The sequence below is a fragment of the Garra rufa genome, chromosome 9 (genome assembly GCF_049309525.1).
Source record: "Garra rufa chromosome 9, GarRuf1.0, whole genome shotgun sequence".
Taxonomy (NCBI): domain Eukaryota; kingdom Metazoa; phylum Chordata; class Actinopteri; order Cypriniformes; family Cyprinidae; genus Garra; species Garra rufa.
The window spans coordinates 25,540,598-25,555,218 of NC_133369.1; the positions used below are offsets into that span (position 1 = coordinate 25,540,598).

The window sequence follows — 14,621 nt, forward strand, 5'->3', positions numbered from 1 at the left end:
TAATAGAAATCGAAATCCTAGGCTGTTAAAAGCAAGTCCTTTTGTTCCATACAATTAAAACAGTCCTAAAGAAATCCAGCGTGCTGTAAGTTCCAAAGTAAAATTGTCCACCGGTGTATATACAATCCAAATAAGTGATAATCCAATAAAAGTGATGCTGGAATGGCAAATCCTTAAAAGAAACTCCTCAATCCAGCCAATCCAGGTCAAAGACCCTAATTGTTTGACATGCTGCCTCCTTTATACAGTACTGTTTATTTCCTATTTCCTGTCATTATAAAAATATTAATATTAACCTATTAAAACTCAAATATACATAAAATCATAATATATTGAGCAGGTTGAAACATGTGTCCTGTGTAACAGTGTTACAGCATTAGACACTCTGGCATCGAGCAATGACGCATGTTACTGCATTACGTAAGCAGTTCTGGGAACCAATCAAATCGGTGTATCTGATATAGATGGGCTAAGCTGATGACGACAGCGCTGCAACGTCCGGAATCATTTAGTAAACATTGAAAGATGGATACAGATGAACACCAGTTGTTTGAAATGGCATTGGCCGCTACATTGAACGAGTTAGACTTGGCTTTTCCTATAAAAGAGGAACAGAAATCCGTGCTCGAATAGTTCCTTTGCAAGAAGGACGGTTTTGCTGTTTTGCCGACTGGATACGGCAAGAGTTTAATCTATCAGTTAGCGTGTATCACCGTGTATTGTTGTGATTGGTCGTGGCGTTATCCAATTGCGTGCAGTGAGAGTTTCAAATGCATGATTGGTGCTGCGCCTCGAGTTAGGCCCTTTTCATTGCTCGATGCCAGACCCTTAATCTTAAAAGATTAGGGTCTGGATTTTTTCCAGACTAGTAATTTCATTAACTGATATAATGTTAAAATACCAACATATTTAAGAACTGAAATCTGTTTTGTATCTTTGTAATACACTGATAACCACCAAAACTAGGTGGTGATGAGAAAGTCACATGATGAACCAAAGCCCATCACAAGCAGCTTTTGAATACTAACATATATAGAAGATGCACAGTGTCATTCACACAAACACTAAACACCATCATGGTAACACACATGAAACTGAAATAATGCAATAAACATTCATTTAACAACATTAGACATACATACAACCCTAATGTACAAAACTGATGAGAAAAAAACTAAGAAGAAACAGTTATTTCAACAAAAAAGCAAAAATTTGAAATGTAACGCAGGGAATTTTAGGAATGTCAATTTATAGTTATTCACTGTAAATTTAGCATTCTTTTTCACTTCTGAAAACAGTATACTACCATAAAATTACATGCAATGCAATGTCCAATACAGTTTTTACCGTATATAGTAGGGGAACTTACCGTTAACCATTTAACAGGTTTTTACTGTAGCATTTTTACAGTCTTATAACATTAAAGGGTCATTTTTTACTGGTGCCAAACATTAGTGTATATCTCCCAAACAGGGCAGAACAGGGCAAGTTGTCACAAGAGGATGTTTTTGTCTTGGTAACTATAAAGGTTTGTGTCAGAAGTTCTGTAAAAAAATATATGTTTGCTTAGCAGTAGTTTTGTATATTGGTTTCCAACATTTAGTTCAAAACCCCCTTTTTTATTCTTCAAAATAAAATGTCAGTTTCATTATCATCTAATATCCGTTGGATAAACAAATGAACACAATAAAAGCGCACTAGCTTATTTTCAAGCAAAGGTTGAACTGTGTTCTCAGCACAAACAAATGTTTCATAAATGTCAGGTTGAAACAAAATCATGACCAACGCAATGGTTTGATGTTTTATATGTAAGGGATATTCTACATCCAGCTGGTTGTTATCACAGAATAAAGCCAGACAGACTTATCAAAGCCAGCCTGCAACCATTAACCTGAAAAAGTGTAACAGCTAAAGCTAATGCTTCCGGTCCGGCAGTACTTGGGAGACCAGGGGCCATTTTTTAACAGATGTTAATGGAGGAAAGGCTGTACTATGCTGAATAAACAGCTTTTTAGAGGAAACGGCTTGTCATTTAATGAATCGACAGCCTATCTGCAAATCTTCAACATGTTTTACACTAAACAATCCTTTGGATTGAACTATTTTTAGAGTTTACCACGAAAAAAAAGGCTGTTTTATAAGAGAAGTCACTGACTTTTTGCCACAGGTGGGATTCAGCTTACGGCACTTTTCATTCCTTCCTATTCTATCCATAAATGGTGATTGAGTGTCGCACAACTCTGACCGAAATTCAGTGATGCCGAGGCTATAATGTGATTTGGTTATTAAGGGACATGTGATCCAAGTTAGCCGTTACGCTTTCTCCAAAAGTAAGTAATACAGACCCTCTCATCTCCCTATAGAGATTGTAAGACAATCTCTAAGACTTATCCGCCTGACACGAAACAGAAGCTTATTACACAAAATACTGATTTGAATTGAAATATTTGAACGCAAGTGGCAAATTCAAACTAGACAGACATTAAGAGATAGTACAGTCATACTACTTATAACACAGCATTTCACCACATGAATAATTATGGTGATTAAAGATTAAGATTTAAGATTAAACCGTTTTAAAGTCTTACCAGTTTGTTGGGTATCTTACAATCCATTACAGTGTACAAAACAATCTTTGCGAAATGGCAGCAGCTGTATTTGTATGAAGCAAGATAGAGCGAGTCTGTGATACCAGGATGACATAATTGAATATTTGTACAGAGAATATTGATTTGAGTTTTAATATTTTATTAGCCAACCAAATGCAAAGCTTCCAAAAAGAAAAAAAATGAGCCTGTGTTGTAGTTTTCACTGGTTGTTATTGGGGAATAACAGACATTGGAATGTAGTGAAGTTACCTTTTACATATTTGTCGCTTGATGAAATGTTTTGTCTACTACCGGCTTAAGTTGTCACAAGTGGTCAGTGTGTGTAGTGAACTGTATTTTTGGTGGAAATGTACAATTGCTGGTTTAATAGTCTATACAAAAACTGTAATCTGTAAGTGTAAATCTGTAACTGCTTTCATCTGATTTCTGTGTTCATCTAGGGGGTGCTATAGGCAGCAGAAGGCATCTCCATGAGGAGCGGTAGAAGATGCCGGAACTGCCAGCGCTCCTGCTGTCGATTTACTTCCGCTTCCTGTTAGTCACCGTGGTTACCATGCCGCCTTCTTCCCTGAGCCAGACCCCTGTTCTGTCATCCGTACGGATGGGTAAGTCACACACATATGGATTCATGTCATATGGTTGACAAGCCCAATATCTGTCTGTGAAGGTCAAACCAGTGTTTCTCAAATGGTTTTATGACTCAGATTTAACTGCAATTCTCCAGAGAAAAAAATCGAGTACAAGAAACAAACTTAGGTGCCAAATTATTTTTTTTTAGGTGCCACAGAATTAACGTTTCATTTAGTTATTTTTCTTTTAACATTTTAACATTTCAGTCTTACTGTCATGTGTTTATGTCTCATCTTTTCTTGACTTTATCAGCATTTTAATCCATCTTGTAGATGTCCACTTGTTTTTTTTTTCATTTTCAGAACAAATATTTAAAGATAATGTACTAACCCCTTTGTCATCCAAGATGTTCATGTCTTTCTTTAGTCGATAAGAAATTATGGTTCTTGAGGCAAACATTTCATGACTTCTATGGTGCCCGCGAGTTTGAGCTTCCAAAATGCAGTTTAAATGCAGCTTCAAAGGGCTCTAACTGATCCCAGCGAGGAAAAAGGGTCTTGTCTAGCGAAACGATTGGTAAAACAGTGATGTAGGACAATTTTGAAGTTGAAGAAGAAAACGAAATATGAGTTTTTCGACATACCCTAACTGTATTGACCCGTATTACACAGAGTTTGCATGCGGATTGCAGAGATGAGACAAGGCTAGCATTTCAGGTTAAAAAGTATATAAATTGTCAATTTGTTTCGAAAATGGCTGATCGTTTCGCTAGATAAGACCCTTCTTCCTTGGCTGGGATTGTTTAGAGCCCTTTGAAGCTGCATTTAAACTGCATTTTGGAAGTTCAAGCTTGGGGCATTAAAGTCCACTACATAGAGATCATTTCTGAAATGTTTTTCTCGAGAAACGTAATTTCTTTATGAATGAAGAAAGAAAGACATTAACATCTTGGATGGCAAAGTGGTGAGTAAATTATCTGTACATTTTTGTTCTGGAAGTGAACTAATCCTGTAAAGTGGGAACTAGTGTAGTTTGGGTTCCTTCTTAATGCATTCTAGAAATGTTGTCTCATGTCTTTTACACATCCAGTCGGGTTTTCTTCATTAGTAAAATGCAGTTTGGGAGGTGTTGATCTTTAGCTCTTTGCATTCTTCTAATCACGTAGACAACAGATTAAGTAAAAATATTCATATGCAATAGTGTGTAAATATAGCAAAATGCTCCTCATTATAGTTATTTTTCTAGCTGACTGATGAGCTTATGGATGCTGAATGGTTATTCTGAGGTAAATATTTACAAGTTTTACACATTTTTCTCGGTTTAAAACACAGAATGAGCGATTATGTCAGACATTTTAGTAAGTTGTACTGTAGGCTCTCTTATAAAATAAAATAGTCTACCTTTTGATGTCCATTCATGTTCATTTCGTACTATAGTAGTAAAGACAACAATGTAATTGGTTCGCTTGCTGCTTAAACTGAGGCGCTAAAAAAGTGATTGCTTTTGCAGCATTAAAGAGCATCAAAACTGTATTTATTGTATGAATTTCGTTTTGAATTTAGCATAATTTTAAAGCTTATTGCGAGTACTAGGCAGAAAGTCCGCTACAAATTATGAAGTTCATGGAATAACAGAACACAGCATATAGACTAAGATCTTGATAACAAGAGGCTATATTATTATTATAAATGAGAATTGCTAATGATATTGCATCAATATCCACACAGGTGACATCTTTACCTTTTCAAGCTTTGCTTAAAACAGACACTGTTTTTCCATACATTCACTTCGCATGTCTCTGTCATTTCGATCTCTCATGCTGCACAACTGGAGCTGCATTTAACAGGTTCGCGCTGCTGCTCGGCAGAAATGAGGACTGTTTGAAAGTCTTTTTGCACTAAAACTTTAATGCGCATCGTCTCAGTGTAGCAGGTGAACATAACAAATGATGTAATCGCAACCCTGTTGAAAAAAACAGCATATGCTGGTTAGATTAGTTTTAATGCTGGTTAAAGCTGGTCCTTAGCTGGTTTATGCTGGTCTTTGACAAGCAACATGACCAGCATAAACCAGCAAAGGACCAACATTCACCAGCAAAGGACCATCATAAACGAGCTAAAACCAGCATCAAAACCTACCTAACCAACAGGGAAAACAATCAGGAAAAATGGCATCATGCTAATTTTCAATTAGTCTAATAAGTCAATTTATATAGTCGCTAGTGGCGACATCAGCAGAAATTCGCAAATTAATATTTTTGGTCGACCGTTTTAGTCGCAGTCTAGAGCCTGAATGCTCAATACACACAAGGCAAACATTTTATTGCATTAAATGCGCTATTATGAACTGCGTAAGCCAAAAATATGCTAATTTATTAACATGACACTTTTTTACAATGTTAGTTTCTAAATGTTCCTTGAATTGTGAGTTTTACCAATATTGTGTTTATTTGAGTATACAGGTGCTGGTCATATAATTAGAAAATCTTCAAAAAGTTGATTTATTTCACTAATTCCATTCAAGAAGTGAAACTTGTATAATATATACATTCATTCCACACAGACTAATATATTTCAAGTGTTTATTTCTTTTAATTTTGATGATTATGACAACTAATGAAAACCCCAGTTCAGTATCTCAGAAAATTAGAATATTGTGAAAAGGTTCAGTATTGAAGACACCTGGTGCCACACTCTAATCAGCTAATTAACTCAAAACACCTGCAAAGGCTTTTAAATTGTCTCTCAGTCTAGTTCTGTAGGCTACACAATCATAGAGAAGACTGCTGATTTGACAGTTGTCCAAAAGACGACCATTGACACCTTGCACAAGGAGAGCAAGACACAAAAGGTCATTGCAAAAGAGTCTGGCTGTGCCCAAGCACATTAATAGAGAGGCGAAGGGAAGGAAAAGATGTGGTAGAAAAAAGTGTACAAGCAATAGGGATAACCGCACCCTGGAGAGAATTGTGAAACAAAACCCATTCAAAAATGTGGGGGAGATTCACAAAGAGTGGACTGCAGCTGGAGTCAGTGCTTCAAGAACCACTACGCACAGACGTATGCAAGACATGGGTTTCAGCTGTCGCATTCCTTGTGTCAAGCCACTCTTGAACAACAGACAGCGTCAGAAGAGTCTCGCCTGGGCTAAAGACAAAAAGGACTGGACTGCTGCTGAATGGTCCAAAGTTATGTTCTCTGATGAAAGTAAATTTTGCATTTCCTTTGGAAAACAGTGTCCCAGAGTCTGGAGGAAGAGAGGAGAGGCACAGAATCCATGTTGCTTGAGGTCCAGTGTAAAGTTTCCACAGTCAGTGATGGTTTGGGGTGCCGTGTCATCTGTTGGTGTTGGTCCACTGTGTTTTCTGAGGTCCAAGGTCAACGCATCTGTATACCAGGACGTTTTAGAGCACTTCATGTTTCCTTCTGCTGACCAACTTTATGGAGATGCAGATTTCATTTTCCAACAGGACTTGGCACCTGCACACAGTGCCAAAGCTACCAGTACCTGATTTAAGGACCATGGTATCCCTGTTCTTAATTGGCCAGCAAACTCGCCTGACCTTAAACCCATAGAAAATTTATGGGGTATTGTGAAGAGGAAGATGCGATATGCCAGACCTAACAATGCAGAAGAGCTGAAGGCCACTATCAGAGCAACCTGGGCTCTCATAACACCTGAGCAGTGCCACTGACTGATCGACCCCATGCCACGCCGCATTGCTGCAGTAATTCAGGCAAAAGGAGCCCCAACTAAGTATTGAGTGTTTTCATGTTCATACTTTTCAGTTGGCCAAGATTTCTAAAAATCCTTTCTTTGTATTGGTCTTAAGTATTCTAATTTTCTGAGATACTGAATTGGGGTTTTCAATAGTTGTCCATTATAATCATCAAATTTAAAAGAAATAAACACTTAAAATATATCAGTCTGTGTGGAATTAGTGAAATAAATCAACTTTTTGAAGATATTCTAATTATATAACCAGCACCTGTATATACAGTAAAACAGTAATATTGTGAAATATTATTACAATTTAAAATATATGTTAATTGTAAATTAATGTCAATTTAATATATTTTGTACAAATGCAATAAATGTAATTTATTCCTGTGATGACAAAGCTGAATTTTCAGCAGTCATTACTCCAATGTTTAGTGTCACTTGATCCTTCAGAAATAATTTTAATATGCTCATTAAGTGCTCAAGAAACATTTCTTATTATCAGTGTTGTGTTGCTTAACATTTCATGGAAATATTTTCTTTTTAGGATTCATAAAAAAAAGATTTTCATTTAGAATATTTTTTCCAACTGACCTTTGACCGTTCAGAACAGACTTTGGTTTTGGCCCACCAGTTGAGAACCACTGATAATAACCATATTCATTACAGAAGATCCTATTAGATATGCTATGGTTATTCAAAACCATTATAAAAAAATCTTTTCTATTGCCCTTTTTTATTACCAACTTTATTATCTTTGGACATGGTAGATGGTTCTTTTAAAAGAGTGATTTCAAATGTTAAAGGGTTGCTATATATTGCCTTTATATTACTTCTACCAATTCTTGTAATGATTTCTCTCTGCTTCATCTGTCTGTCTCTCTCTCTCATTCTCTCCGTTAGCGGCGATTTTGGATGACAGCTCTGTCTGTGGGCGTGGGGAGCGGTTAGCTTTAGCGTTAGCACGCGAGAACATCAACAGTGTGATGGAGGGCCCGGCTCGTGCTCGCGTGGAGGTCGACATATTTGAACTCCAGAAAGACTCTCAGTACGAGACTACAGATACTAGTGAGTCATACATTTAAAAAGTCCACAAACACACACACATCTCGACACACTGAACAAAAAAACTTTGAAGTAAAGCAGCATTCAGTGAGTCAGAAAGGAAAGTGGATATGAAGAATAAAATGCTCTACATTTTTGTCATAGTGTGCCAGATTCTACCAAAGGGCGTGGTCTCAGTGATTGGCCCCGCCTCCAGCCCCGCCTCTGGTTCCATAGTCAGTCACATCTGTGGGGAAAAGGAGGTGAGCTTTATTTAAATACTCTCCACGTTTAACTATTCTGTGTTAATTCACTAACCCTAATCTGTTTCTTTTGTACTTCAAATACTCTCCCTCAGATACCACACGTCAAAATCGGTCCGGAAGAGACTCCGAGGCTTCCTTACCTGCGCTTTGCGTCTGTGACTCTGTATCCTAGCAACGAGGATCTGAGCCTTGCCATCGGAGCCATCCTACGCTCCTTCAGCTACCCATCGGCTAGTCTGGTCTGCGCTAAGGCTGAATGTGAGTCCAAGACCTCTGCTCTGCTCATCAGCTGGTCTGGTCTTCCTTCAAGCTTGAATATGTAAAATTATTCCACATGGAAAGCAACACACACATTTTTAGCATAGGATACTTATAATTATGAGTTAGTGTTGAAGTCTTCAAAGAAAAGAAGGTGCAGGTTTTTTTCCTTTGAAAAGAAAACAAATCATTTACAACACTTCCACTTGTCCAAAAAACATTTAAATTGATTTCCTCAACTCCATCCGCCCAATCAATCATCGTCTCTCAGCAAACTCTCAAATTACAATATGTATTCAAGGCTGATGAGAGTGATGAAATTGCAGAAGTTCTGGCGAACACACTCTGATAATGACACTGCAGTGCTTTCTTACTGCAAGCGCTAACAATTACTTTGTTGTAATAGGTAGCTGTGCCAGTAAAACATACTGCTGGGCAATTACACAGCGTGTCACTGGACAACATAACGTTCACGTAATCTGAGAATAAATCTCCCCCATGCTGTGCGTGTTAATGTGTGAGACACCAGCACGTATGCAGAGTGTGTGTGTGTGTTTGTGCTTTTTGGACGTTTATGTGTGTTAGAGAGGGCATTGCTACATAACGCTCAGCTCTGACCCAGTTGGCTGCACTATGGTTGCTATGGCAGCAGAGTAGGTGCAACTTGCCACTCATCAAGCTCATTTAAAATGGTGGCAAGAGATGGAGAGAGGCTCTGTGCTGCGCTACGGCTTCTCGTTAAACAGATAGAAAGCAATTTCGCAAGCCTGTTTTGACACGAATGTTTTCGTGTGTGTTGTGCGCAGTGATTTCGCAGTGAACCTCATTGCCTTTAATTTATGAAACTGTCATCTGATGCCACACACTTTGTTCTCTGGTGACCTCTTGTCTCACTGTGAAAGCATGAAAGGAACAACTACTAAACAAGTGCGTAAACACATTCTTAGTCTTTTTTTTTTTTTACAGAACAGAATTTAACCATGATTTTTATCTCATGCAGACATATGTTCCAAAACTAAGCCAGCTGTCTTGTTGTCTATACTTTGTGTAAGTAAAATACTAAGAAGTGATTCATACAGATTGCATCTTTGCATTTACAAACATGAGACGCAAGTGGATTGAAAAAAACTTCATGGTGTGGAGATGTGCTTTTAAAAAGATCACTTCCAGAACAAAAATGTACAGATAATTTACTCACCCCCTTGTCATCCACGATATTCATGCCTTTCTTGCTTCATTCGTGAAGAAATTATGTTTTTTGAGGAAGACATTTCAGAATTTTTCTTCGACTTCAATGGTGCCCAGAGTTTGAACTTCCAAAATGCAGTTTAAAAGCGGTTTCAAACTACCCCAAATGCGGTTGTAATTGATCCTAGCTGACGAAGAAGGGTCTTATATAGTGAAACGATTGTTTTTTTCATTAAAAAATAATTTATATACTTGTTTTTAACCTCAAACGCTCGTCTTGTCTTGCTCTTCCTGAATTTGACACATCTCATGTTCTCCCTCAACTTCAAAATCGTCCTACATCGCTGTTTTACTTTTTCTGTTAAGGGTGTTTGATCTTCTTTGCATGTTCACTTTGCAAAGACTGGGTCGGTACTTCTGTAGCGATGTAGGATGATTTTTAAATGGTTTTTAAAGTTAAGGGAGAAAATACGATGGGAGTTTTTTGACATACCCTAACTGTCTTAACCCAGAATAGACAGTTCAGGGAGAGCAAGACAAGATGAGTGTTTGAGGTAAAAAAGTATTTAAATTGCAATTTCTTTAATGAAAATAACTGATCGTTTTGCCAGATAAGATCCTTCTTCCTTGGTTGGTCATTTACAACCGCATTTAAACTGCATTTTGGAAGTTCAAACTGGGTACCATATGAGTACATTATATGGAGTAAAATCCTGAAATGTTCTTAAAAAACATAATTTCTTTGCGACTGAAGAAAGAAAGACATAAATATCTTGGATGACAAGGGGGTGAGTACATTATCTGTAATTTTTTGTTCTGGAAGTGAACTTCTTTAACATTTTTAGAACGATGCGAATGTTGCAAGACATGAGCGCAACGGTCAAACATGTTGTCCATTTAGCACATTTACACTCAAAAATAACAGAAAAGCAGTTTGTTCAAATGTAGAAACCATGTTCTGTGTGAATGTTGCTTTTAAAGGGATAGTTCACCCAAAAATGAAAATTACCCCATTATTTACTCACCCTCAAGCCATCCTAGGTGTATATAGCTTTCATCTTTCAGACGAATAGAATCTGAGTTATATTAAAAAATGTTCTGGCTCTTTCTTCCAGGCTTTATAATGGTAGTCTATCCATTATAAAAGTACTCCACATGGCTCCGGTGGGTTAATAAAGGTCTTCTGAAGTGAATTGAAAAATTTTTTGGAAGAAAAATATGCTAATTTAAATGGAGACAGTGGCATTCAAGTGGATGACATAGGACGTAGGCATAGTGTAAGCTATACTGAAAAAGGTGATGAACGCAGAAGCGGAGTGGTGAAAGTGAAACAAAACACTGGTCATGAATTAGTCCTACGTCATCCGCTGGAATGCTACGCTCTTAAAAAGAAAGGTTCCAAAAGGGTGTTTCTGCAATGATGCCATAGAAGAACCATATTTGGTTCCCCAAAAAACCTTTCAGTGAACAGTTCATGAAAGAACCATTTTGAAGAATATTTCAACCTTTTTCGACTATAAAGAACCTTTTCTGCATTTGAAAGGTTCCATGGATGCCAATAAAGAACCTTTATTTTTATAAGTGTACTCTCTAGAGAACACTCAACATAGAGCACTTTTAAATATAGATAATTTTCTTACAAAGGCATCAGTTCGCCCCACCGGAGCCATGTAGAGTGCTTATTTATGATGGATGGATGCACTTTATTGGACTTATATTGGACTATGATTTAATGTTACCACCCATTCACTGCCATTATAAAGCTTGGAAGAGTCAGGACATTTTTAAATATAACTCTTTGGATTCAACTGAAAGAAGAAAGACATATACAACTAGGAGGATGGCTTGAGAGTGAGTAAATCATGGGGTAGTTTTCAGGTAATTTATGGGTGAACTATCACTTTTAGTGTGATGAATCAAAATGAGTGACTGAATTGGAAAAATATCAGCATTAGCTCTGCACAGCACACAAAAAGTGCACCACACAATTGATTTCAATAGAGTTTGACATTAGCATGTTGCTGTCACATTTACAAATTTGTGTTTGTGAATTTTTATGGGTGAAATCCAGTTATTTTAATAGGAATCCATGCGAAATGGGAGTTTTGTGTGCGGGCCAAAGATCTCCACACAGATTTTGCACTAAGCTGTTGGTCACACAAATTCTCTGCATTATTTTTTAAGATTAGCTGTTTTTTTCAAAGGCATTGTTAGATGCCATTTCAGAAAAAAACTGTATAATAGTTATTAAACTATATCTTTTTAAATCTGTGAGTTAAACCTCAGAGTGATCTTAAAGTAAAAAGAAGTGCTAAAGTCTGATTTTATGGTGGCTGTGCTAGAAAATTAAATTATTATCATCTTAATTCAAGTGATGAAAGATTCTGAAAGTCAGACACTAATCAGTGTTGAGTACTACTGTAAGGTTAAAGGAAGTTCACTTCCAGAACGAAAAATTACAGATAATTTACACACCCCGTTGTCATCCAAGATGTTCATGTCTTTCTTTCTTCAGTCGTAAAGAAAACATTTCAGGATTTCTTAACATATAATGGACTTCTCTGGTGCCCGCGAGTTTGAACGTCCAAAATGCAGTTTAAATGCAGCTTCAGATGGCTCTAAACTATCCCTGAGCTGAGGAAGAAGAGTCTTATCTAGCAAAACAATAAAAGTTTAATGAAAAAATTACAATTTATAAACTTTTTAACCTCAAATGCTCATCTTGTCTAGCTCTGCGTAAACTCTGTGTATTCCCGTTCAAGACAGTTAGGGTATGTCAAAAAAACCTCCAATCTCATTTTCTTCTCCAACTTCAAAATGCTCCTACATCACTGCTTTGCTTTTTTTTTTTGTAAAAGGCATTTGATCTACTTTGCATGTTCACTTGTAAACACTGGGTCAGTACTTCTTCAGCAATGGAGGACGATTTTGCAGTTGGAGGAGAAAATGAGATTAAAGTTTTTCGACATACCCTAACTGTCTTGATTCGGAATACACAGAGTTCACGCAGAGCTAGACAAGCCAAGCATTTGAGGTTAAAAAGTATATAAATTGTCGATTTGTTTAGAAAATGACCAATCATTACGCTGGGATTGGCTGGGATCATTTAGAGCCCTTTGAAACTGCATTTAAATTGCATTTTGGAAGTTCAAACTCACGGGCACCATAGAAGTCCTCATGAAATGTTTTCCTCAGAAAACATGATTTCTCATTGACTGAAGAACTTAATTGAAATGATCACACTACATTTTAAATAGGGTAACCTATTACATTTCCAAAGTAACCTTCCCAACACTAGCAACAATCTTGCCTTGTCTACCATTTATTTATTCACTAAAACACACTAATGAAACCTTAATTCTGCATGCATTCTTTCTTTGAACTTGATTTAGTGCCTTGTGGGATTACCATTTTGCTGCTAGAATTTAGGCATCTCATAACTAAAAAATGCCTACCTTTTGAAACAGGTTTTGTGCCTGGAACGTGCTTGTGATGTCCTACAATGCTGGCTGCTCGCTAGGTTTTGGAACAGAGCTCTAGTCACTGTCACACATGAGTCATTAAGCACAAGGCTGGTCTGGGTCTGATAATGTTTGTTTCAGTGTGTCACAACGCTGGTCTCTAGTGAAAAACAGAAGATCTGAGTTCACTTTATAACACAGCTGTGGGAATGAAAAAGTGAATATCGAGAAAGAGACAAATTTAGTGGAATGAAGCGAACGGAGAGGCTGAAAATCAGAATGAACAAGAGAAATCACTGAAAGAAAGAGAGAAAGGGGGAGGTATTGAGAGCGAGAGAAAGAGAGAGAATGAGAGTGTGGAGAGCATTGATTTCTCTCCTCCCTCAAGCTAATTAAAGTTTGGCACTGGCTTTACTGGCTCTTTCTGTGCATGCAGGCTCCCTTGAGAGCGCAGCTAGTTATTTACATTTTCACTGGGCTTTGTGTTGCCACCGACTCGCTTTCTTCACAGCAGCATTGCAAACGGACAGATGCGTGCTGTTTACAAACAACCTCAGACACAAACCATCTCAGGTACACTACATGAAGCCCGGTTTGGCCTCTTTTAATTCCAGTCGGGTGTATGAGTGTCCATATCCTTTCAGCCAACAACTCGCTTTGTTCCCCGCAGGTCTGCTGAGACTGGAGGAGCTGATAAGGCGGTTTCTGATCTCTCGAGAGACGCTGTCAATCAGGATGCTGGATGACAACCTTGACCCCACGCCTTTACTGAAGGAGATTCGTGATGACAAAATAGCTACAATAATTATTGATGCTAATGCATCTATATCTTACCTTATACTGAAAAAGGTAAGCATACAGTCATGTTATCTAAACGCTGTTGACTTGCCTCATTTCACATTTATTCATTCACCTTTCCTCGCCCACTTCAGTCTCCTGTTCTCTTGGCACCTTGTAATTCAGCTTTGTTCAGAATACCTGCATTTTAATGTATAGATTCTATAAATATAATGCTGCTGAAGGACTGTATTCTACATTGAGCACTAAAATGTTCTGCTTTTCCATGCAGCGCTCTCATTTTCAAATCTTTTCATTGTCTCGTTCCCTCTTGCTTTTCTTTTTAGGCATCAGAGTTGGGAATGACATCAGCGTTTTACAAGTACATCCTCACAACTATGGTAAGATAGAGGAGGAGCTCTTGGCCTATTTTCCTGCAGACATATTCATGCCTGGAGCCCCATCTTCTGTATTAACAATTCATCTTTATTACGCAAACCCACTCACACTTCTTAAGCTAACCCCCTTCACAGCTTGAACTGCATTAAACACATACTACTGTATAACCTACAAACATGACATACATGTTTAAAACCTCTAGTTACTAGCCTGACCTACTGGGTTTAAAACACTTGGCATCACATACTTGCCGAAAAAACACTACCAGACTTTCAAATCATTCTGAACGCAACAAACTTGCGCAGAAACGTGTCTTGTTGCTAGGAGAT

General features: G+C 37.6%; 1 protein-coding gene across 3 annotated transcripts in view; it reads left to right on the forward strand.

Annotated features, from left to right (window-relative positions):
• grik5 (glutamate receptor, ionotropic, kainate 5) overlaps nt 1–14,621 on the forward strand; it is a 106,702-nt gene that overhangs the window by 71,183 nt on the left and 20,898 nt on the right. For all 3 annotated transcript variants that reach the window (XM_073847969.1, XM_073847967.1, XM_073847968.1), the window contains exons 4-9: nt 3,050–3,214; nt 7,803–7,967; nt 8,109–8,206; nt 8,302–8,467; nt 13,787–13,965; nt 14,241–14,294. In XM_073847969.1, coding sequence (XP_073704070.1) covers nt 3,097–3,214; nt 7,803–7,967; nt 8,109–8,206; nt 8,302–8,467; nt 13,787–13,965; nt 14,241–14,294 — 780 coding nt within the window. In that variant the 5' untranslated portion in view covers nt 3,050–3,096. The remainder of the gene's footprint in view (nt 1–3,049; nt 3,215–7,802; nt 7,968–8,108; nt 8,207–8,301; nt 8,468–13,786; nt 13,966–14,240; nt 14,295–14,621) is intronic.